The sequence below is a fragment of the Lottia gigantea genome (genome assembly GCF_000327385.1).
Source record: "Lottia gigantea unplaced genomic scaffold LOTGIsca_184, whole genome shotgun sequence".
Taxonomy (NCBI): Eukaryota; Metazoa; Mollusca; class Gastropoda; family Lottiidae; genus Lottia; species Lottia gigantea.
The window spans coordinates 308,169-333,199 of NW_008708335.1; the positions used below are offsets into that span (position 1 = coordinate 308,169).

General features: G+C 32.5%; 5 protein-coding genes across 5 annotated transcripts; 1 reads left to right on the forward strand and 4 right to left on the reverse strand.

Annotated features, from left to right (window-relative positions):
* Window positions 1-4,017: 4,017 nt before the first annotated feature.
* On the reverse strand, window positions 4,018-6,467 carry LOTGIDRAFT_57760 (hypothetical protein; the record flags this gene model as incomplete). Its single annotated transcript, XM_009052479.1, has 4 exons — window positions 4,018-4,139; window positions 4,808-4,949; window positions 5,379-5,500; window positions 6,410-6,467. Coding segments are annotated over 4 exons (444 nt in total), but the record flags the coding sequence as incomplete, so codon positions are not given.
* A 3,113-nt stretch (window positions 6,468-9,580) lies between these two features.
* Window positions 9,581-9,751, forward strand: LOTGIDRAFT_142724 (hypothetical protein; the record flags this gene model as incomplete). Its single annotated transcript, XM_009052505.1, has 1 exon — window positions 9,581-9,751. A coding segment is annotated over one exon (171 nt), but the record flags the coding sequence as incomplete, so codon positions are not given.
* Window positions 9,752-11,825: 2,074 nt separating this feature from the next.
* LOTGIDRAFT_142691 (hypothetical protein) lies at window positions 11,826-12,533 on the reverse strand (the record flags this gene model as incomplete). The annotated part of the gene is made up of 1 exon (XM_009052506.1): window positions 11,826-12,533. A coding segment is annotated over one exon (708 nt), but the record flags the coding sequence as incomplete, so codon positions are not given.
* Window positions 12,534-15,207: 2,674 nt separating this feature from the next.
* Window positions 15,208-15,738, reverse strand: LOTGIDRAFT_142684 (hypothetical protein; the record flags this gene model as incomplete). Its single annotated transcript, XM_009052507.1, has 2 exons — window positions 15,208-15,462; window positions 15,565-15,738. Coding segments are annotated over 2 exons (429 nt in total), but the record flags the coding sequence as incomplete, so codon positions are not given.
* Window positions 15,739-22,795: 7,057 nt separating this feature from the next.
* Window positions 22,796-23,231, reverse strand: LOTGIDRAFT_142711 (hypothetical protein; the record flags this gene model as incomplete). Its single annotated transcript, XM_009052508.1, has 2 exons — window positions 22,796-23,038; window positions 23,082-23,231. Coding segments are annotated over 2 exons (393 nt in total), but the record flags the coding sequence as incomplete, so codon positions are not given.
* Between the last annotated feature and the right edge of the window lie 1,800 nt (window positions 23,232-25,031).

Below are 25,031 nucleotides of genomic sequence, written 5' to 3' on the forward strand. Positions count from 1 at the left end.
TCGCGATTCTTATCCAGAATAGAAATAAATCTGCAACACAGTTCTATTTCTGATAGTCTTACATCTCTTCAATTGTAGACAAACATTTAACATATAATTTATAATATTGAAAAGTTGAAATTAAACACTTGTTTGTTAACCAAAATATTTGATGATTTAATTCATTTAGAATAAAACAATAAGATTAATATTCCTGAAGATCTATCAGTAGGTAAATCAGATATTAACAAGACAATGTATATATTATTCAAAAAATAACTTTTAATGACAAGAATAAGTTAAATTATTTATGAAAATATTTATATAATATCTTGATGAGTTGAAATTTAAATAGGCACTTGTTCAAACTTGAGGTACAGACTAAATTCATTTTAGACCAAACTTTCCTTCTGTTTTATATAGCTTTTATTTTTAATATAGCCACTTCAGTTAGGGTCTAACGACAGCCCTCTTAATTAAATGTTAGTCAAATTAAGCTTTTGACCTATCTCTTGACGTCTGCTTTAACCAATCAAATTTCTACCCTTTCAGCGCTGACATTTTTTTATCAGTTTAGGTAAAAAGGTTAATTTGACAAACATTTAAGACGGTCAGTCTTTAGATCCTAACTGAAGTGGCTACATTAAAAATAAAAACTAATAACAAATTGAAGGAAAGTTTGGTCTAATATTAATTATAATTAAACTTCTTGAGGTATTAGATAATATTGCAAATACTTGTTTTAAAAAAAATGTCACAGAAAAATAATAATTAATGATAATATCTAGATAAAAATGCAATGAGAGTACCCTATATATAGTCTTAATTAGTGAAGGCACAAAAATATATCTAGTCCAAGACTTGTCTATGCTAAATTGGTTTGTGGTGACAGATGTCAGTATGATAGAGTTGGAAAAACATAACCTGATATGCTGTGAATGAAATTTAAAGTTTTCCCCTCAAGCTTACAGTAAGCTGTTTACCCAATAGTTTTTTTGAATCTAGCTTCCTGACATCTGTCCACAAATAATGATCATAGTTCTAGAAGAACAGCAAGTATCAGACCAAGTTTGATCTCGAATTATTAGAAAATTTAAATCATCTGGGATAAGTTAAAAAATAAAACTAAATCACACAAAAATAAATAACAAAATTCTTCAGAAAAAGCCATGCCAAGCTAATTTCTTGAAAGAAAATAGTGGTCTAAATATTTATCAGCAGATAGAACTTATTTTACAGTTTCTTGGTACATATATAATTTTCAGACAATCTTTCTGCTGAAAATGATCTGGAAAAAAATCGAAATAGAAACAGTGGAAGTAAATATTCAGATAACTCTATAGATAGCTGATAGAATCCAGATTGAGGCTGGTAAATATTTAGACTACTCTTTCCCTCAAAACAACAAAACAAAACAAAAACCAAACAAAACCAAAACAACCATCACCAATAAGACGGATTTTAAAAAATAATGGAACTAATTTTGAGGCATATTTATAAAATAATCATCATAAGTTATTTAGAATTACTTTTAAATATTTAATTTTAATTTTATAAATATGCCTCATGCCATTTTGACAGTTTACAAACATTAACATAAAGAATCAAAAAATATCATTTGTTTAAAAATAGATAAAGATTTTGTGAAAACTTTTGCAAGGAAAAAAATGTACATATATTGTTTGCAAGATGTCAGTAATTTTATACAGAGTTGTCTCTCTTGATTCCCAATGTCTTTGTCGTTAACATAGTTAGTCTTTAATAACGCTGCCATGTTACCAAGAGAAGACAACTGTGTATGGAATCAACAAGAGAAGACAACTGTGTATGGAATCAACAAGAGAAGACAACTGTGTATGGAATCAACAAGAGAAGACAAATGTGTATGGAATCAACAAGAGAAGACAACTGTGTATGGAATCAACAAGAGAAGGAATTTGTAGAAGGAATGATCACAAGGTTTTACAGATTTGAGCAATAGATTCACTATAATTAACTGTCAGAATATTTCAGAATCTCAACACTTTAAAACACATCATTCTAGTGTCTGAATGTCTGAACCTTATCTCAAAAAAATACTTCCAACTTTATCAACAACTTCACTTTTAAAAACCCTTTAAACACTGAGTGTAAATAAAATAACATTTCATATACCCTGAACTTCAAGTAAAATAATTTAAACTTATAATGTTATATGATGTCATTTAATAACAGGTACTTTACCAGCTGCTCAGATAAAATAATTCCAAGTTTGATTTTCTCTTAAAAGATATAATCAAATATTTAACTAACTATGCAGACGGAAGATCAGTTGATAGTGTTGAAGAGATTAAATTTACCAGAATCCACACAGAAACTTAAAATTGTTCCAGTTTTCATAATTCAAACTAGAAATTCAAGATTTGGTGTAAATCCCATGGTTTATCATTATACTCCTTGGAACAGAATGCTCCATTTTCAAAATTCAAATTTATAATAAACACAAATATCTGGAAGAATGTTAGACTGCGTTAGATTCAAATCTTGAGATATGAAATTTTCATTAAACCACGGAAATACTGATCCAGTTTTCATAAGAGTGAAATTTCATATAACATATCTCAAAATTTCCACTCAAAATCTAAAGTTTTACTTTGGCTCAAATTTTCAACCAACTTTCAAAAAAGTTTCAGAAATTCTTCAAATCTTCAAAATATGGCCACAATCATTGTGCTTTTCTCACAAAATTTCACAGCTTTATAATTTTGGCTAAATTTTTCTTAAACTTTTTATGTTTTGGACTTATATTTGGCACGAATTTGTAGGAATTTTTTATCGATAGCATCATCTAGAATGTTGTCTTGACTACCAGTTCGTCGAAACTCGAAGATTTGTTGAGGAGCATGGGTGACGAGGTAATGTTCTAACGTATCCCAGCCTCCCCCAACTCGAACCATCAGATGTTTACCCTGTAATAACTGAAATGAAATAGATAGAAACCATGGTTCAACATTTTGGGGTTTTGATTTGAGTAGTGAATATGTGTAAATAATCTTAGAGCTGAATGAAAATTGCATATCGACCCTGAAGTCATCACAATTAGTCACTAATCATCAGTCATATCTCATTCACCAGTCCTAGATGAGTTTTTTTCAACTAGTAGAAACTTATGGAAGTATTTGTAGTTTGTAATTGTAAAATAAAAACATGGTGCTCACTACTTTTTTCTAGCATAGCTTTCTGGACAGTTAAGTTTAAGGGTTCTAAATAGAAAGTTTCCTTTACTGATTTTGAATCAACAATCAAGCTTTTATCATGTATAGAATATGTGGTATTAGAATATTAGTGGCTTTTAGCATCATAAATTAAATATCTTTATTGGACAGTTAATACATTCAAGTATATTCTGTATAATATATGTAATATATATATATAATTATATAGTTAATAACTGAATACCACATTGATTAGTTTACATACCAGTTGAAATCTGTCACATTGTTTTCAACTAGTCAGTCACAATCTACTGGAGTCAGTCATAATTTCATTTGTTACTTACTTTGGGGTCTAATCGCATAATTTCTTACAAAAATATCTCAATCTAGGAATTTCTTTTGCTATTTTTACTTACCCTAATGAAGACAATACGCCCAAATATACTGTAGACCCCTTCTCTGATTCTTTTAACATACGGTAAACATCCACAACGTGTTGCCACCCTTTTTACCTGTAAATATAAAATGATCAATTAATAAACATTTAATTATGAAGATTTTTAGCCAAATTCTTTTGAAATTTTTTTTTCTTATTTTCAAAATTTTTAGTCTAAATTGAATCCTGAAACCTAAATAATTTAAAGGGGCTTTTTAACCATTTTATGTGTATCATTTCATTTTCACTACCACAAACATCTAACATCATTTTACAATAGTGACGTCATAAAATGCTTAGAAAACTTCCCTGTAAGTACTGAAATCTTACCTTTACATCCAAACCTTCAGGTTTTTTACCAGTTGTACCGTTAGTAATTTTAGGTTTCTCAACAATCTCGGTCTGTTTCTGTTCTGTTTCAATCTCTTTCTCTAGTTTTATCAAGGTAGGAGGTTCCAACCCAAATTTATACCCCACCCTCGCCAATTCCATCAAACATACTATAATAGGCTTCTCTTGTTTATGAGCAACTGAAAAAATAAATTTTATTATGTCAAGGGCAATAACTCAATAACAGTTAATCTAAACACTGACATCTGTGAACTCTAACAATTTATAACAATTAAAACAGATAATTTATAAAGGTCTGTACTGGACAATATCTTATAATAAATTAGACTGGTCATGTTTATGATTTGAAGGGTTCTGTACTAAATGAGCGGTCTTGATCAACGAGTTTTGTCACTGACTCGAGTTTTGTCATGAATTTCGGGCATGCGCACGCAAAATCTCCAGTCGGTCATTTTCCACCATAATCACGTGCGGAGCATGCAATTGAAAGGAAAAGGAATCTGATTGGATAATGACGGTCTGTCTTGCAGACGATTAAACAATCGGAGACAATTATCAAACTTGTTTGATACGATACATCCTGTCGGCGACACGATAATTTTGTCATGGAAGCACGGGCACGGGCAAGATTTTACTCAAGATTCTTGCCGTGCTATAAAAATAGTAAGAATTGTTCAATCATGATTTGAATCGTTCTGAAATGAGCACCCTAGATGTACACTGACATTTTCCCCTCTATATGCTTCAAACAAACAGTCATCATGTATGCTGTATTCAGCAATTATCACTAAATTTAATAATAAATACAGTTGGTATCATACTACTATTTTAACCTAACTATACTTACCCAGATCTTCTGCTTCAAACAAACAGTCATCATGTATTCCGTATTCTCTACACCAATTAATAAAATTACTTGTATTATCTCTCGCAAACCAACTTCCTGATGAAGCTCTTTCTTTACATCGTACTTTACAATTTGGTAATTTCTTTAAAAACAAGAAAAAGTAGGATTTTTAGGGAAACAGAAATATCAAGTAAATGTTAGTTTGAATAGGCAGTGATATAAATATATAAACATAAATGGTGGTGGTTGGTTTTAATTTTGGTCAGTTGACCCAGCTGTAAATGGGTATGGATAATCTAGGAAAGGTCAATACCAAGAGGTTTGGTCAAGGATCAGCTGGTAGACAGGATCCTTGTGAACCCGAGTTGTTATCCTTGTAAAATAATTACCAAGTGGTTTGGTCAAGGACCAGCTGGTAGAAAGAATCCTTAACTGTGAACTTAAGTTATTATTCTAGTAAAATAGTATAGCTGTTTCTTTCTTTCTTTCAGAGTTATGGACGTTATGTTTATTATCATGATGTTTTGTAAAAAAACAAACTGTAACAGCATAAGATAAGTTCAAAACTCACCTCTTTAAATTTCCCTATTTTAATCCCTTCTTCAGCTTTCTTCTGGATAATATTGACTAGTTTACATAAATAGACTCCATTATCCAGGACATCTAGGAATGTTTTAGGTGATATGTCTATTTCTGTAAGGATTAAGACCATATTAATAATAAGATTAGACTGAAATTGTTATAAATAATATAATGCGATTGAATGAGATTAATATCTTTTACCTATTTCTATATATCTTATTAATATCTATTATTTACTATCTAATATAGAAATAGGTCTTTATCAGAGAGTCCTTAAAAACCCTTTCACCAGGGCCTGTGCTTTCTATGAGTTATATTCTCATTTAACTACAACACTGGCAATATCAATGGATTTCAGATTAGATTCCAGGAATATATTTTCAGGTATATTTCAGGACTGGTGCCATTGCTATATTCAGTATTTTATATGTCAGAGTTTTTTTGAAATATTTTCATGATAGCGCTTGACAATATGTTCATAATTTGGGTTATTTTGTTTCATAGAAGTATATTCTTGTTTTGATCAGTTATTATAGTTTATTGTGGGTACGGTATGTTATGTGCTGAAGGGAAACTATGTAGAAGAGATTACTACTTGTTAACGGGTACACAGGAGAAAATATATGGTTGACATTTAATCGATTATGTATTTCGATGATTGAAATCAAAATTATAAATTCTTAGCGAAGATGATTAATTATTTCGATTATTTTATCCTAAAGTCAAGTGATAAAATTGATAGATGGTAAAACCTCACTATGAAACTGAAACATTGCTGTATAAATCAAATCAATAAGAATAAAGTTCATCTATTAAACCTGGAATTTGGACCCTGTTTTATGATAAGAATTCGTAAACATGGAATTGTATACTGTACATTGAGAAAAAATACATTTACAACAAAAATGATTAACGTGTTTTGAGAAACAGGAACCAATCAATCTGTTTAAACTCAAGAAATAAAAATCGGGGGTCTCAAATGATTGAAATGAAATTCTAAATAGAAACTCTTAGTCTTACCTAAAGTTTTGGCCAACCACTGACAAATATCTTCTTTTAAAGGTACCAGACTTTGTTCCTGGAGTTCTGTTTGTTTCTGTCGAATCAAATCTGGTTCATCCTCACCTTCTACTTTATTTTCTTCATTTTCTATCTTCTTCTCAATGTCTGCCATTTTTATTTCACTTTTTGTCCTTTCCTTTTAAAGGAGATGTTTTTCGAAAGTATCACTTATTTTCACTAGATTATCATTTTCAGTTTTTAAACCTCTACTTCACTGTAGGTCCTACAGCTAGAAAATTCACAAAATATAATTCTAATTCTATAAATCAAATTCTACTGTCTTGCTGTTAAAATTTTTCTCAAAAAAAAAACACTTAGGTTTATATCAAAGACTTTGGACCTGTCTGATTTTTTGATTAAAAAACCACAATCAAGTTTTGCTTTTCCAATTTAGTTTAGATATAGAGACTTAACTAACTTGGTGAATAGCCTAGTTGATATGTTGTTGATACAGAAAAATACTGGATAAGATTGTTTTGCTGTTTCACCTCACTGAGCTATTCTTTATCCTTGTGACCTTTTCTTAAGCAAAATATATTCACAATGAATATAAGAGCTTCATCAAAAAATATATTTTGAAATATGTAGCTCTAGGCCTAATGAAATCATTGTTAATCAATAACATGATTCAGTCGACAATTATTCAGTTTGTCACAATCTAAGTTATCATCTACTACAGGTGATCAAACCAGCACCAAAACTTGTCATCACGTTTGACTCAGCTGTATTCTGTCATAATTTCCAATTAATTATTCTTTGGATAAAAATCGATCAAATGACAAATGACAGCCCCAACTTCAAAGTGATCGACTACGCATATCGAATAAGCTTTAAAAATGGCCACAAAAGCAAAAAGTGTAAACAAACCAAAACAACTCTGATGTCATGATGTTTTTGGTCTCGAAATTTCCCCAGAAGAATTGATCATTCCGACCAATAGGTTTCTGAAATACAATCTATGTTTCTGAATATATCTAAATAAATTTCATATATGAAAATAAGTTAAAATGTCTAAAATATCGATTAAGAAACTTACAAAGTAGAAATTTCAGACGACAGTCGTCCATTTGTCAACCACGCACCAATTATCTACCTGTCTTCTGATTGGTTGTTATTTATAGTTACATATTGACTGAAACTGAAAGTAAATTAGTTAAAGGAACACTGTCACCGAATGGAATCTAAGTTAAAGTTACCATCCATGATATGAAACCAACGAATATGTGAAAAATGAACTTTGAATTAAAAACTTTATTTTCACCTTAGTAATAATTATTTTAACCCAAGTGAAAACCAGGTGATTATTCGTGTAATTTTTACTTAAATATTTTGATTTTCACCTAGATGATAATTCAACTAATTTGTAATTAAATTTCTAGAGTACAAGCTTCCAGCATCCTCGACTACGTTTTCTACAGTCCTTTAAAATGTCCTTGATTTAACCTTCAAACTATTTTTTAAACTCTACACAAAATTAGACACAAAATATCCATTCTGTTCATCAATAGTCTAGACTCGCTTACTTTACTACTAGACTGTGCCAAAATAAATTAATTGCTGACAATCAAAGACAAGATAACCTGACGATGGCTTTATATCTAAAACGCGTCGACAGCCTAGAATATTATCTACCTTGTCATTTTTTTTAAATACATATAATTCATTGTAAAAAGCCAACATAGCAATAATGTGGATCAAATGGACGACTGTGTGATTATCGGTCATTTTTCGAGGCACATTAAAAGAGAATTTCTGAAGTCCGACAGGAAGAACTGTTTCTTTAACTATCAATAATCTTCTCAACTTAATAGACTCGACCAGTTAATAATCCACTGTTTTTATTTATACGCCTACAGTTGTTTAATATTAGACTCGCCCAATTCCTGAAATTACATCTTTACATAAAATTACACGCTAACATCCCTTGATGCCATAATCAACTCGTCCTTCTCCTGATTCTATAGACAACTATAGAGCGAAATCGACTAACCCAACCAAGTTCTTGGCATATTTTCCATCAGTGACCTTCTCTTCGGCTCGTATTATCTCATTTTTACCGTTAATCAGACACACTGTGAGCTTGTAGCAGAATTCAGGTAAGTCGTCTGCTTTATTTGGGCGGGAAATGGTAGAATTACTGTGGTATATCAACCGGGAATATGGCATCGTAATCCCGGCATTATTAACTTTAATACACACTTGTATTTTAATGGCGAATCACTGTATTTTTGAGGTGAAATCCAGTTTATTGTGTCTTTCTATCAACTACACCGTTCACTCTTCTCACAAATACATTATCACTTGTATTTTGGTCTGATGCCATGAAATTTAGAAAATGTATTGATATTTTAGATGAAATAAAATTATCGAGGGAATAATTTATTATTTATTGGTTATATTGTCAGCATATCTCTTGATGTTTGTAGATATATTAATTATATACCTTATAGTACAGGAGTGATGATAGCACTGTGTTTACCAGTCATGTCTGATTTGAGATCTAAATTCATGTTGATATAGCTGTATTTACCAGTCATGTCTGACTGGAGCTGTATTTACCAGTCATGTCTGACTAGAGCTGTATTTACCAGTCATGTCTGACTAGAGCTGTATTTACCAGCCATGTCTGACTAGAGCTGTATTTACCAGTCATGTCTGACTAGAGCTGTATTTACCAGTCATGTCTGACTAGAGCTGTATTTACCAGTCATGTCTGACTGGAGCTGTATTTACCAGCCATGTCTGACTAGAGCTGTATTTACCAGTCATGTCTGACTAGAGCTGTATTTACCAGCCATGTCTGACTAGAGCCGTATTTACCAGCCATGTCTAACTAGAGCTGTATTTACCAGCCATGCCTGACTAGAGCCGTATTTACCAGCCATGTCTGACTAGAGCTGTATTTACCAGCCATGTCTGACTAGAGCTGTATTTACCAGTCATGTCTGACTGGAGCTGTATTTACTAGCCATGTCTGACTAAAGCCATATTTACCAGCCATGTCTGACTAGAGCTGTATTTACCACTCATATCTGACTAGAGTCGTATTTACCAGCCATGTCTGACTAGAACTGTATTTACCAGTCATGTCTGACTAGAGCTGTATTTACCAGTCATGTCTGACTAGAGCTGTATTTACCAGTCATGTCTGACTTGAGCTCTAGAATGTTGATTTGGCTGTATTTACCAGTCATGTCAGACTTGAGCTCTAGAATGTTGATTTTACTGTATTTACCAGTCATATCTGACTCGAGCTCTAGACTGTTAATTTGGCTGTATTTACCAGTCATGTCTGACTAGAGCTCTAGACTATTGATTTGGCTGTATTTACCAGTCATGTCTGACTTGAGCTCTAGACTGTTAATTTGACTGTATTTACCAGTCATGTAAGACTTGAGCTCTAGACTGTTGATTTGACTATATTTACCAGTCATGTCTGACTTGAGCTATAGACTGTTAATTTGGCTGTATTTACCAGTCATGTCTGACTAGAGCTGTAGACTATTGATTTGGCTGTATTTACCAGTCATGTCTGACTTGAGCTCTAGAATGTTGATTTTACTGTATTTACCAGTCATGTCTGACTTGAGCTCTAGACTGTTAATTTGGCTGTATTTACCAGTCATGTCTGACTAGAGCTGTAGACTATTGATTTGGCTGTATTTACCAGTCATGTCTGACTTGAGCTCTAGAATGTTGATTTTACTGTATTTACCAGTCATGTCTGACTTGAGCTCTAGACTGTTAATTTGGCTGTATTTACCAGTCATGTCTGACTAGAGCTGTAAACTATTGATTTGGTTGTATTTACCAGTCATGTCTGACTTGAGCTCTAGAATGTTGATTTTACTGTATTTACCAGTCATGTCTGACTTGAGCTCTAGACTGTTAATTTGGCTGTATTTACCAGTCATGTCTGACTAGAGCTGTAGACTATTGATTTGACTCTATTTACCAGTCATGTCTGACTAGAGCTCTAGAATGTTGATTTGGCTGTATTTACCAGTCATGTCTGACTAGAGCTCTAAAATGTTGATTTGACTGTATTTACCAGTCATGTCTGACTTGAGCTCTAGATTGTTGATTTAGCTATATTTACCAGTCATGTCTGACTTGAGCTCTAGACTGTTGATTAGACTCTATTTTCCAGCCATGTCTGACTAGAGCTCTAGACTGTTGATTTGACTGTATTTACCAGTCATGTCTGACTAGAGCTGTAGACTGTTGATTTGACTGTATTTACCAGTCATGTCTGACTACAGCTCTAGACTGTGGATTTGAGACTGTATTTACCAGTGATGTCTGACTAGTGCTCTAGACAGGAGATTTTGCTGTATTTATATTGACTCTTAACATTTTACCCATTTTTGTAAGGGTAGTCAGCGGACCCCATCTGCCCCTATGTGTGGACGCCCATGAATATAATGTCAACAAAGGTTGAGTGCAAATTGATAAAAATTGTGCACATTGTTCAAGAGTTATTGCCCCTAACTGTGTAGTATAGTGAGATAGTATAGGTCAGTATAACTATTATTGTATTAATGTCACAGAATATATCATTATATTAATAAGTATTAAATTATTAACATATGGTCTGGGGTAAACTCTAGTACAATTCAACAGACTCATTCAAACATAGGCCACTGGTACTTGTTTCAATGTTAACAGCTCACATACAATCATTAATGAAATAAACTACTTTACTGATTGGTTTAATGAAGACAGGTTATGCCAAGCAGTGTAGAATGAAGGAAAGTTGTCAGGATAGCTATTTTAGCGTACTCTTTTCCTTGTGGTAACAGGTAGCATCTAATTCAGCCTGTCTTTAGGGTGGGGTCTGTGAGGGCTGGGCCTCAGGAAGTGAGAATTAAGCCCCATCAAAAATTTTCTTCAGTCCAGCGGAGATTGATTCATTTGCAGTGTCATTCATTCCTGGCGACGGGGCTGACCTAATTTTCAGTCATTGTTTTTTGCAATCCACTTAAACTAATCTTTTGTATGATGTCACCATTTTAAAAGTTGGTAGTAAAATTTGATTTTGACATACTTTGAAGGAGATTTTGATGAACGGAATTGTCTTGCTTGTACATTATTTATTGTTATTCCCAGATGCTCATGAAATTTTTAGAAAATTTCTTTACAATCTCTTTAAAATGTTTATTTAGATGTATAGTTTTGGATTATGTGTATTATGATTTAGTGTTTGGTATCAGTGAGTTATTTCAGTATTAACAGTTGTTCCTCTAGGAATCAAGTACAGAATGTCTGTAAACTCCTGGTTATTAGGTACTGGCTTGATTTGATCTTCATTAAACTGACTGTAGCAATCTTATAATAGAATATATTTCATAGTACCTGTATTCTAGTTTCTTATTCAAATACACTTCTCTATGTTATATTTTAAAGGGATTGTGGCAGGTCTAGTATTTAAAGGGATTGTGACACATCTAATATTTAAAGGGATTGTGACACATCTAGTATTTAAAGGGATTGTGACACGTCTAGTATTTAAAGGGATTGTGACACATCTAGTATTTAAAGAGATTGTGGCAGGTCTAGTATTTAAAGGGATTGTGACACATCTAGTATTTAAAGGGATTGTGACACATCTAGTATTTAAAGAGATTGTGGCAGGTCTAGTATTTAAAGGGATTGTGACACGTCTAGTATTTAAAGGGATTGTGACACATCTAGTATTTAAAGGGATTGTGGTATGTCTAGTATTTAAAGGGATTGTGACAAATCTAGTATTTAAAGGGATTGTGACACATCTAGTATTTAAAGGGATTGTGGTATGTCTAGTATTTAAAGGGATTGTGACACATCTAGTATTTAAAGGGATTGTGACACATCTAGTATTTAAAGGGATTGTGACACGTCTAGTATTTAAAGGGATTGTGGTATGTCTAGTATTTAAAGGGATTGTGACAAATCTAGTATTTAAAGGGATTGTGACACATCTAGTATTTAAAGGGATTGTGGTATGTCTAGTATTTAAAGGGATTGTGACACATCTAGTATTTAAAGGGATTGTGACACGTCTAGTATTTAAAGGGATTGTGGTATGTCTAGTATTTAAAGGGATTGTGAAGAGGTTATTTAAAAAGGTATGAAGAAAACACTAGTATCTAGTAAATAAGTCATCTAACAGAATAAATCTGATAGTATTTAACATTTTAATGTAGGAAAATTCTCATAGATACGCCTATATTAGTGGCAAGTTAAGTTATATTAATAATTTAAAGCTCAAGTCAGACATCACAACAGCCTCTAGTTAGGGTGGGGTCCGTGGGGGCCGGGCCCCAGCAAGTGAGTATTAAGCCACAGCAAAACCTTCTTCAGTTCAGCAGAAATTGATTCATTTACAGTCTATTTGTATAAAATCAAAAAGATATAGATTTTGATACGTTTTTGGCACCTCAATATTGTCAGAAATTAGTTCTCTGGGCCTTTAATTACAAAATCCCAAAATCAATTCAGTCCTGTTGACAGGGCTTCCTCTCAATTTCTAAACAGCATGACTTGCAAGTATATGACATGACCGGTAAAAACAGGTCATTCGGCAACCCTGAGGATATAAGCTGAGGATATAAGCTGAGGATATAAGCTGAGGATATAAGCTGAGGATATAAGCTGAGGATATAAGCAATAATGATGCTGTTAAACATGACTTGCAAAATACCACCTAATCAGCATTCTTGAAAATAATGAATACAGTTGAAATGAACAGACACAGTGGTGTTTTAAGGAGGGGGGTTGCATAAAAATTGAAAAATTTATTCTACTTTCATTGCCAAAATCGCATCAGACGTATTTTACACCTTCCCCGGATTAGAATATTTTCCAGAGGAAAGCTCCCCACCACGACTGAAAATTGAGCCGAGGTGCTTGGAAGGTGCTCGGATGGTCCTCGCGTTAATGAAATCCTGGTAATGCTAATGGGCAGACATGACTGGCAAATATCATACAATCAGTAGCCCTGAACATTGATGATGATCATGACAAACATGACTTGTGAAAGCATGACTGGCAAGTTCAGTGCAATCAGAAACCCTGAACATTAAAATGATAATAATGATGATAATGATGATGATGATAATGATAATAATTAATAATGATTGTGATAATGAATGAACAATGTAGAAGAAGTAATTGAAAGTTGTAATAAATTGTGTTACTATCTATAGTAATTGTCGAGTAACCGTGGTTATTGTATAATATGTTTATTATTGATGTTTATATTAAATATTGGTTACTATGACAACCATCATAACAACAATTAAACCAGTAGTATTGTTATAATTACAGTTGATTTTGTTATTTTCTGAAGTCATTAACTCTTCATTGTTGGATTATAAATAGGATATCGTACCAGCAAACAATTATACAAACCTCTCTGACAATATCCACAGATATCAAACAGTGACGATTCTCCAGGGCAAGGGGGAGGAATTGCTCTACAGGGGGGGGGCCGTGTCCAGCAAACAATTATACAAACCATACTGACAATATCCACAGATACAGTGATACAGGGGTGTAATTGCATTGCTTTCTGCCACCAAACTTTCAAATTCCTTGTCATTATACTTAGTGAAAAAACTGCCAGTTCACTCCCCTTGACAACTCTATGGCCTCGTTGTGGCCCCCTCACACGTACAAAGATCTTTTGAAACAGATGTAACTATTTATAGGTGAATGAGGCAAATTTAACAAGTACAAAATATTTCAAATGTGGTTCACGTTTTAGGTCTACCTATTTCCCTTGCCAAAAATCACTATGCTTCGTGGAATGGCTTTTTAGAAAAAGAGTCCTAAGTTATGGCCCTGAATTCTGATCCCTATGTCAGTGCTTTCTAGAGGAACCTTACGTTTTCAGCAATATTTGACCTTCATATTTCTATTTTCAAAGCAGACTTTATCTAGCATTGTTTAATGTAGTTTGACAAATCTGGCTTGGAACTTTTATCATCGTGAATATTTCTTATGAACTAACAATCTTTAAAACGGAAAGGGGCAACTACATAAAAAGTGCCTGGCCCAAACTTTCGGATATCTCATCAGTATATCACATCTGAATAACAGGTAAGGCTAGATTTGTTGGGTATGTTAAAAGTAGTAAATGAAATACAAGTTGAGATAAAATGATTTAGTTTGATTGATATCAGATTATAATGATCTCCAGAATAATGGCTGATTTCAGATTAAAAATATCAATCAATATTCAGAATCAATATCTCAACAATTAAATCTATTATCACTATATCATAGTTACCTCCAAATTATTTCCTTTATTTTATCAAATCTAAATAGTTAACTATATATCATCATGGCTTGACATTGTGAATGAAGAGATTGTAAATAGGTTTTCTAATTTTGTATATGTCAGAAACTGTTAGCATCAATTTGCACCATTTCAGTGTTCAATCTGATAAAACTTATTGTTTGATGATGTCACTAATCATGAAGGGTTATTTGTGATACAATCATATTTGCTCATAGTTACATCATCAAACACTTAGTTTTAGTGGAATTGCAGGAACCACAGACGTCTGATTGAAAATTGGAAAGTACAATTATACACATACATTAAAAAAAAACTCTTTATAATTTCTTGAAGGGGGAGGTGTATGTCAGCTGCAGGAGCACACTTGGCTGACAAGCCCAATGTAAGAAAGTTAAGTTTTTGTTAAAATACCTCCATATAAGGACCAATATATGATATTGAATACCTCTAGCAAGAAACATCTGGTCTTAAACTAGATATCTTTATATAGAGGTATTGTAATATCTAAAAACTGGTCTTTATATAGAGGTATATTAATATCTAAAAACTGGTCATTATATAGAGGTATATTAATAACTAAAATCAGGTCTTTATATAGAGGAGTTTTCATATCTAAAAACTGGTCTTTATATAGAGGTATATTAATATCTAAAAACTGGTCATTATATAGAGGTATATTAATAACTAAAATCAGGTCTTTATATCGAGGTATTTTCATATCTAAAAACTGGTCTTTATATAGAGATATATTAATAACTTAAAACAGGTCTTTATATAGAGATATATTAATAACTTAAAACAGGTCTTTATATAGAGATATATTAATAACTAAAAACAGGTCTTTATATAGAGGTATATTAATAACTAAAATCAGGTCTTTATATAGAGGTATATTGATATCTAAAAACAGGTCTTTATATAGAGGTATATTGATATCTAAAAACAGGTCTTTATATAGAGGTATATTAATAACTAAAAACTGGTCTTTATATAGAGGTATAGTAATAACTTAAAACAGGTCTTTATATAGAGGTAAAGTAATATCTAAAAACTGGTCTTTATATAGAGGTATAGTAATATTTAAAAAACTGGTCTTTATATAGAGGTATATTAATATCTAAAAACTGGTCTTTATATAGAGGTATATTAATAACTAAAAACAGGTCTTTATATAGAGGTATTTTAATATCTAAAAACTGGTCTTTACATAGGGGTATTATAATACAATCATGAAAACTGGTCTTTATATAGAGGTATTGTAATCTATACACTGGTATTAATGTAATGACACTAGTTTTTGATGTATTACCTATCAGACTCAACATACATACACAAAATTAGTACAAACTTTCAATATTCATTATTGGAACAGAACTTTGGTGGAAAACTTGTTAGATTACCATGGAGCTTTCAAATATCAGATACAAAGAAAGTAACAAAACTTATTTTAACTAAAATGATTTTTACTGGTCTGTATGAAATATAGAACAACAACCACTGGTTAAAGTTTTATGCAACGTTTCGACGTATTTCCCCTGTCGTCCTCAGGTACATAATGATAAGAAGTGATGGACAAACTATATATACATTAATGATTATTATTAAAAACACACAAGAGATAAATGGTTTATTGATACATAACATTAAATTTTAACAGGTACAATAAGAGGTATATAATTCTTAATATAACATACAGACTGATTAAATAAAATAATTGATATATATCATACTCACAAATTCTAAATGCCATTTAAACAACTTTGATCTGAAGGAAAGTTTAGAATTTTTTAAAACCATTGATGTTTATATTGAGTCTAGCACCTGGTAGTAAAATACACCTGTAAAATCTTTACCAAATATTTCAAAATGAAGAGAATTCAGGAGAACTATATATGAGAGATTTATAAGACAGTTAGTAATTATAGGAGATGGTAAATTAACTTAAATTTCGGCAGGAATCCTGCAGATCAAAAGACGTAAAATAGCCAGGTTCTCTGCAGGCTTCTGGGTATAATTTGTAGACGTAATACCTGGCATACTTCTTTCTATTTTCTACTCCGTGTTACGATTATACTGAATACAAATATATGAACATCCAGCTAGATAGTGTTTCACTTAACTTAATGGAGAGGGGGTTGGTTGATTTTATTGTTGAATATATGTAAATAATCTTCAGAATTACTAGAAATGGTAATATTCCTTTAGAAATACTTCAAATTATGAATTTTACTCACTATTTCTATATCTGTCTTTCTATATATGGCAGAGTCTCAAGAAAAGACGACTCGTCATTTTAACTTTCAAACGCAGATAATTCTGGACTCACATGGATTTGAAAGCTCAAATTTCAACACTAATACTAATTGGCTCAGCTAAAAAATTCGAGTTTCTGAGACTTCAGTATAATTGGGCAAATGAATGGTGAATCTGTTAATTTTAAAGATACCAGTGGAAATAAACGTTGATTTGATCCATCAAAACCACTCCTAGTTTAAAGAACCAGGTTTGATGAAGAATTTTTAAACGTAGGATGGTGATAAAAATATATCCTGGTGAAATTTAACGCTACCTGCCATCTGTCAATTTAGTTGAATCGTAAAAAAACTTTCTTCTACTTCACTTTTTATTACCGGTAGTTATAATCTCTCTAAAATAGTTTTTACCATCTCTTCACCCTCCTTCCCTCGTAATCTCCAACATTGTAGGGTAAAATCTGATTTCTTACATCTGTCAATATTCAGTTTTTGGATTAAACTTCATTTATATAGATAGATTGCCAGACAAGGTAATATACACCCACTGGCAGCTGTCTTAATCGATAACTCTGCTATATTAACTAAAAACTGAAATCTAATTCTACCATTTATCCAACAATTTATTTTTAAAGTTCAATGTTTTTAACCTAATAATCTTTTTTTTTTGCAACACAATTGAGGCTTTGCAGAAATTTTTTTTGTCACTTTAGTTTTACTCCCCATATCTCTGTGATTTTTTAATTATAGATTAAGGGAAGATGCAGCATTTAGGGGATGATTTGAGTCTTGAATATATGTAAAAAGTCCTCAGAAGTACTAGATATTCCTTTAAAAATACTTCAAACTAGGAATTTTACTCTCTATTTCTATATATGTCTTTTCTATAAATCACAGAGTCGTCATTTTAACTTTCAAACATGGCTAATTCTCGACACACATGGATTTGAAGACTAAAATTTCGACGGTAAGCTGTGAACACTATTACTGATTAACTTAGCTACAAAATTCCTGTTTCTGAGATTTAACTATGATTGGTCAAAAAAAAAAACGGCGCATCCATCGCTTTAGTTTGTATGTGACTTTCCAAGTCCATGTGTAGCTCTCCAAATAGTCCAGTCATTGGCTGACAATTTAATTTTAGTAGCTGGACATGACTGGCAACTCTGATGTCACTGTGATATGTTAGTTCTATACTGTACTGAAATAGTTGGATAAGGAGCGTTGATTTTTTTTCATTTGCCAGTCGTGTCTGATTGGAGCTTTTGATATGCCATGTTATTGGAATTGTTTATGGATTATTTCCTTTTGTTCATTTTTTAGGGACTCAGGCTGAAATAGGTCAGTTGTCTGAAGTTTGCACAGCTTGAAACAGTGAATTACAACATGTTTCAGGTTCTGTTTTATTATTTGATAGGACACAGGCTGAAATAAGTCAGTTGTCTGAAGATCACACAGCTTGAAACTCTGTGTAACATGTTTCAGGTTCTGTTTTATTATTTGACAGGACACAGGCTGAAATAAGTCAGTTGACTGAAGATCACACAGCATAAAACTCTGTGTAACATGTTTCAGGTTCTGTTTTATTATTTGATAGGACACAGGCTGAAATAAGTCAGTTGTCTGAAGTTTGCACAGCTTGAAACAGTGAATTACAACATGTTTCAGGTTCTCTTTTATTATTTGACAGGACACAGGCTGAAATAGGTCAGTTGTCTGAAGTTTGCACAGCTTGAAACAGTGAATTACAACATGTTTCAGGTTCTGTTTTATTATTTGATAGGACACAGGCTGAAATAAGTCAGTTGTCTGAAGATCGCACAGCTTGAAACAGTGAATTACAACATGTTTCAGGTTCTGTTTTATTTTTTGACAGGACACAGGCTGAAATAGGTCAGTTGTCTGAAGTTTGCACAGCTTGAAACAGTGAATTACAACATGTTTCAGGTTCTGTTTTATTATTTGATAGGACACAGGCTGAAATAAGTCAGTTTCTGAAGATCGCACAGCTTGAAACTCTGTGTAACATGTTTCAGGTTCTGTTTTATTATTTGACAGGACACAGGCTGAAATAAGTCAGTTGTCTGATGATCACACAGCATAAAACTCTGTGTAACATGTTTCAGGTTCTGTTTTATTATTTGATAGGACACAGGCTGAAATAAGTCAGTTGTCTGAAGATCACACAGCATAAAACTCTGTGTAACATGTTTCAGGTTCTGTTTTATTATTTGATAGGACACAGGCTGAAATAAGTCAGTTGTCTGATGATCACACAGCTTGAAACTCTGCGTAACATGTTTCAGGTTCTGTTTTAAGATTTCTATATTGATTGTTATTATAAATTGGAACCAGGTCAAAACAATTCTATTTTCCTGGTTCACACCCAGTTTCACACCCTGCAGCTACCTGTTCCTAATTACCTGTCTATTGTAATATTATAGAGTCTAAGGTAATATTTATCTCATAATCTAGATTTGTGAATTAGCTATAGGGCACTGGAGGATATTGAAGACAGAATTGTACAGGGCTTTAACAAGGTGAATTCCTCATACCGAATTTGACAAAATAGAAATTTATGTAAAGAATATGTTATTGATCTAATATATGGCTTATTTTTTGATGTCCACAGTAAAGGTGGTTAACATTTGAAGTCTGCTGGAATCATTGCAATGAAAGACAAAACTGTCTTTCAAGACAACAGGATTTTTGTCTCATAGAAAAATGACCCTAGTTAAGGACCTCATGTAATAAAATAGAATATTCTGCCCTAGATTTGGGTAATGTCTGAATGGAATTTTGTCTTGAAGCCTCCTGAAAATATCGAGAATAATTCTAAATTTATCAGTATTGTATAACAGGTGAAAAGAATGACATTTCACCCAAATTCTATTCTAACTTGTTACTAGGCAACCACTAGCTGGTATTTTGGGGTATTTCTCTAGTTTTTTTGACAGATTGAGAGAAGTCTGACTGATTGAGAAGATTATGTTACTTTGAACAGAAATTCACAAAAACTCAAAACTTTTTAAATCATTATTTAAATCAGAGGGAGAAAACTGACAAAAACTCTAACAATATTGTTATAACAACTAAAATCAGAGAAAAATCAGTAAATATCTTTTCTAATAGGTAAATAATTGATGTAGATTGTCTCTCAGCTCTAGGTAAATACATTATGAGGTGGGTAATGTCGTTAGCTAGGCTGGGAATTCTCAACACCTGATACAACTACGCAACTTGGTTTGTAGAGAGTCCACATAGCTATTATTGTATATCAGGTATATCTAGGTTTGTCAACTCAGGAAGCTAATCCACCAGTCTCAAAATACAGTGTTCCAACCCAGCATTAGAGGGGAGTATTGATGCTTATTACATAGTTCAACAGTTGTTACCCGCTTTCAAAGAGATATTCTTTTAGTCTGGCACCAGCAAGGATTGTATTAAGGGGTGAAAGCCAACTCTTGGCCAACCCTCGAAAGCACAGGCACAGGTATCAGAATATTTTTCGTACCTTGAGAGGGATTCAAACCCACAACACCTACTGTTGTTAGGATGATGGTATCTCTATATGACCACAAGGAGAAAAGAAAAGAGAAGATAAAAGAAGGTGTATCTGAATTAAGAAAGAAAGTTCTATGAATGAACTATTTTTAATGAAAGATAAATCATCTAAAAATATCTTATACAGATTCATTCATCAACTCTAATACAAGTATAACTGATCAACTCTAATACAAGTATGACTGATTCACTCTAATACAAGTATGACTGATCAACTCTAATACAAGTATGACTGATCAACTCTAATACAAGTACGACTGATCAACTCTAATACAAGTACGACTGATCAACTCTAATACTAGTATGACTGATCAACTCTAATACAAGTATGACTGATCAACTCTAATACTAGTATGACTGATCAACTCTAATACAAGACTGATCAACTCTAATACAAGTATGACTGATCAACTCTAATACAAGTATGACTGATCAACTCTAATACAAGTACGACTGATCAACTCTAATACTAGTATGACTGATCAACTCTAATACAAGTATGACTGATCAACTGTAATACTAGTATGACTGATCAACTCTAATACAAGACTGATCAACTCTAATACAAGTATGACTGATCAACTCTAATACAAGTATGACTGATCAACTCTAATACAAGTATGGCTGATCAACTCTAATACAAGTATGACTGATCAACTCTAATACAAGTATGACTGATCAACTCTAATACAAGTATGACTGATCAACTCTAATACTAGTATGACTGATCAACTCTAATACAAGTATGACTGATCAACTCTAATACAAGTATAACTGATCAACTCTAATACAAGTATGACTGATTCACTCTAATACAAGTATGACTGATCAACTCTAATACAAGTATGACTGATCAACTCTAATACAAGTATGACTGATCAACTCTAATACAAGTATGACTGATCAACTCTAATACAAGACTGATCAACTCTAATACAAGTAAGACTGATCAACTCTAATACAAGTATGACTGATCAACTCTAATACTAGTATGACTGATTCTGTATTTGGGAAGCTATAAAATTAAAGATTAGAAATAAGATCTATATAGGCTCAGTGGCGCTAACCTCCTGAGACTGGGGTTACAAATAGGGAACTACTGTCAAGGCTTATTCAAAGTGTGGCAACTCTGTGAAGGTATAATTGTTGCTAGCCTTACCTGTAGCTTCTGAGAAAGTGTTCTCCAATGAAAATTTTCGAAAAATTGAATTGAATTTGTGCTTTCAAACACATATTTCGGGGCAAAAACCATATAAAAACAATTCTTAAAATAAATTTGTCTGTCGTTCATATATAAAAGAAATCTATAGAATTCGAAAGTGAAATTTTTAGTTTGGGGTAAATTGGAAGAAATACTTCTGTTTTTGTATTTCTGAAGACTATTGACATATATTCAGACTCAAGACTCAAATCAAACATTGAAAATGACGAACCATGAACTTTAAGGTTTATACAAGACTCATTCTCAAAGATAAATATTCTACAGCTCTTTGCTCAAAATAACCCAAATAACTTTAAAACCATCAGCTTATTTATTAAGATATATTTTACCATCAACTCCATCTTCTAGTTTGGACATTACGCTAATTATCAAAATGATTACCACGGAAACATGCTGATTATTGATTGACTGTTTTATTGCCAATTGTTTACTTATATAATTACATTGATGGACTTTTTATTGGTCAAATTGACCTCGACACTCGCGACTGATTGGTTAATATGATTAAGGTCAGAGGTCAGCTGATGTGTTAACGACTATAGTCAACAAAATAAACTAACCACTGTCCAATCATCGTGCTCAATTAAACAACATGGTCGTACAAATTAGTTGTTGGCGCGAGACAAATTAAAACTATCTAGTCTTCATTTTATTATCATTATTATTATTATTATTATTGAAGGTTTGCCTCCTGAGACTGGGGGTATAAATAAGGGGCAAACTGACTCAATGGGGGGTGGGGTGGGGGTACTACTGTCAAGGCTGAATTCAGCATGAGGCAACTCTCTGGAGGCATATTAGTCAAAGCCTTCTGGGAGGGTACTTTAACTAAAAATTACAAAAAAACTGAATTGATTTGGTGCCATGTAGTATATATTTTAGGGCAAAAAACATATAAAAATCTTATTTAAAATAAAGTGGGTGTAAAACTGGGAGTGTAAAACTGGGAGTGTTAAACTGGGAGTGTTAAACTGGGAGTGTTAAACTGGGAGTGTAAAACTGGGAGTGTAAAACTGGGAGTGTTAAACTGGGAGTGTTAAACTGGGAGTGTTAAACTGGGAGTGTAAAACTGGGAGTGTTAAACTGGGAGTGTTAAACTGGGAGTGTAAAACTGGGAATGTTAAACTGGGAGTGTTAAACTGGGAGTGTAAAACTGGGAGTGTAAAACTGGGAGTGTTAAACTGGTAGTGTAAAACTGGGAGTGTTAAACTGGGAGTGTAAAACTGGGAGTGTAAAACTGGGAGTGTAAAACTGGGAGTGTTAAACTGGGAGTGTTAAACTGGGAGTGTTAAACTGGGAGTGTTAAACTGGGAGTGTAAAACTGGGAGTGTAAAACTGGGAGTGTAAAACTGGGGGTGTTAAACTGGGAGTGTTAAACTGGGAGTGTAAAACTGGTAGTGTAAAACTGGGAGTGTTAAACTGGGAGTGTAAAACTGGGAGTGTTAAACTGGGAGTGTAAAACTGGGAGTGTTAAACTGGGAGTGTAAAACTGGGAGTGTTAAACTGGGAGTGTTAAACTGGGAGTGTAAAACTGGGAGTGTAAAACTGGGAGTGTTAAACTGGGAGCGTTAAACTGGGAGTGTTAAACTGGGAGTGTAAAACTGGGAGTGTTAAACTGGGAGTGTAAAACTATTTTTCTTGATAATTTAAAGATTTGAAATTGAATGACCAATCAGATAACTGGAATAATAAAACTATTATTTAAGCTACACGTTCTCCATTCGTTTGACCAAATTGTAAACCTTCATTAGTTTCAAAAACAGGAATAAAAGATTCATTAATTCATTCATTCACTCACTCACTTCTCTATATACTGTAGAATTATTTGTTCTTTCTGAATTTTGTAAAGTGTAATATCATTTCTTTATTTAGTAACTCCATTCTTCAAGATAGTATTATCACATGGAATATTCATTCATTTATCTCTTGTGTGTTCTTAATAATAAGCATTAATGTATATATAGTTTGCCCATCACTTCTTCTCATTATGTACCTGAAGACGACGGGGGGAAACACGTCGAAACGTTGCAGAAAACTTTAACCAGTGATTATTGTTCTATAAAGCTGTGTCTATATATCATTCTTATTTTTATTCATTCATTCATTCTTTCACTCACTCTGTTTACCACTAGAGAATTATCGGAGAGAAACAGACAGAAATTTAAAATCAATATTAGTAATCGCAGTACAATAGGTCACATGACTGAGTTGAGGCGAGTAGCAGTCAGTCAACCTGTTTTTATGACCACAACGTGATATTTTCTGTTAGATTATGAATCAACTGGTAATATGACAGAGAAATTTGATGATAATTTATTGAAGTGTATTAAAAGTGGAATATGTATTGATGTTCTCGTGTATTTTTTAAAATAACTATATTTTAGTTAGAGCAGAGTTTAAACTAATTATTAATAATTTATTTCTATAGCGCCTATAATCCAGCAAATTCTGCTCTATGGCGCTGTTGTACAATATGGCATATTACAAATCAACATAACATACATAGAAAAACAAACAAACAATGAAACTTCAAGACCTATCAACCGAAGATAACATTACAAGCAATAACATACATTAAGAATAATACTGTATAAATAGTTCAGTTTTTAGTTGTTTTTTAAAAGATGACAAGATGACAATATTTTTGAGATTAGCAGGTAAATTATTCCATATATTATACAAAATTTGAAAATTTTTGAAGAAGTTGAAATAAAATTTAAATTTATAAAATAAGGAATTCTCCAACTGTTGACATTTATAAATATAAATTTGACCTGTAATAACTTAAAATATTTTTTATATTGGCCAATATTTACAATAGCTATTGTTTTTTGCATTGGGCTAAAACAAATTCTTGTGGTGTTTATATCACCATAAATTCCATTGCCTCATCACCAAAACATTGGGTGTAGTAATTCTAATCAATGATGTTGTTATTAATTGACGTCAGTGTATCAAATAGACGGTCTCCAATGTAAACAATCATGTTGGTAGTCCCAAACGTTGAAACGTAAAGAAATAGGCCCTACTTAAATTCATACTAAAGTCTTTGTATCAAAATTAGAATGTCTTGAAAACGTAAATATAAACAATAAATTGTTATCCTATGGCGGTTATGGTCGTATATCAGGACAAAGATTGGCTGGAAAATTGATCATAAATACAACGATAAGGCGCATTTATTCAATTTTCCAGTCAACCTTTGTGCTGATATACGACCATAACCGCCATAGGGTAACAGTTTATTGCTTAATTGGA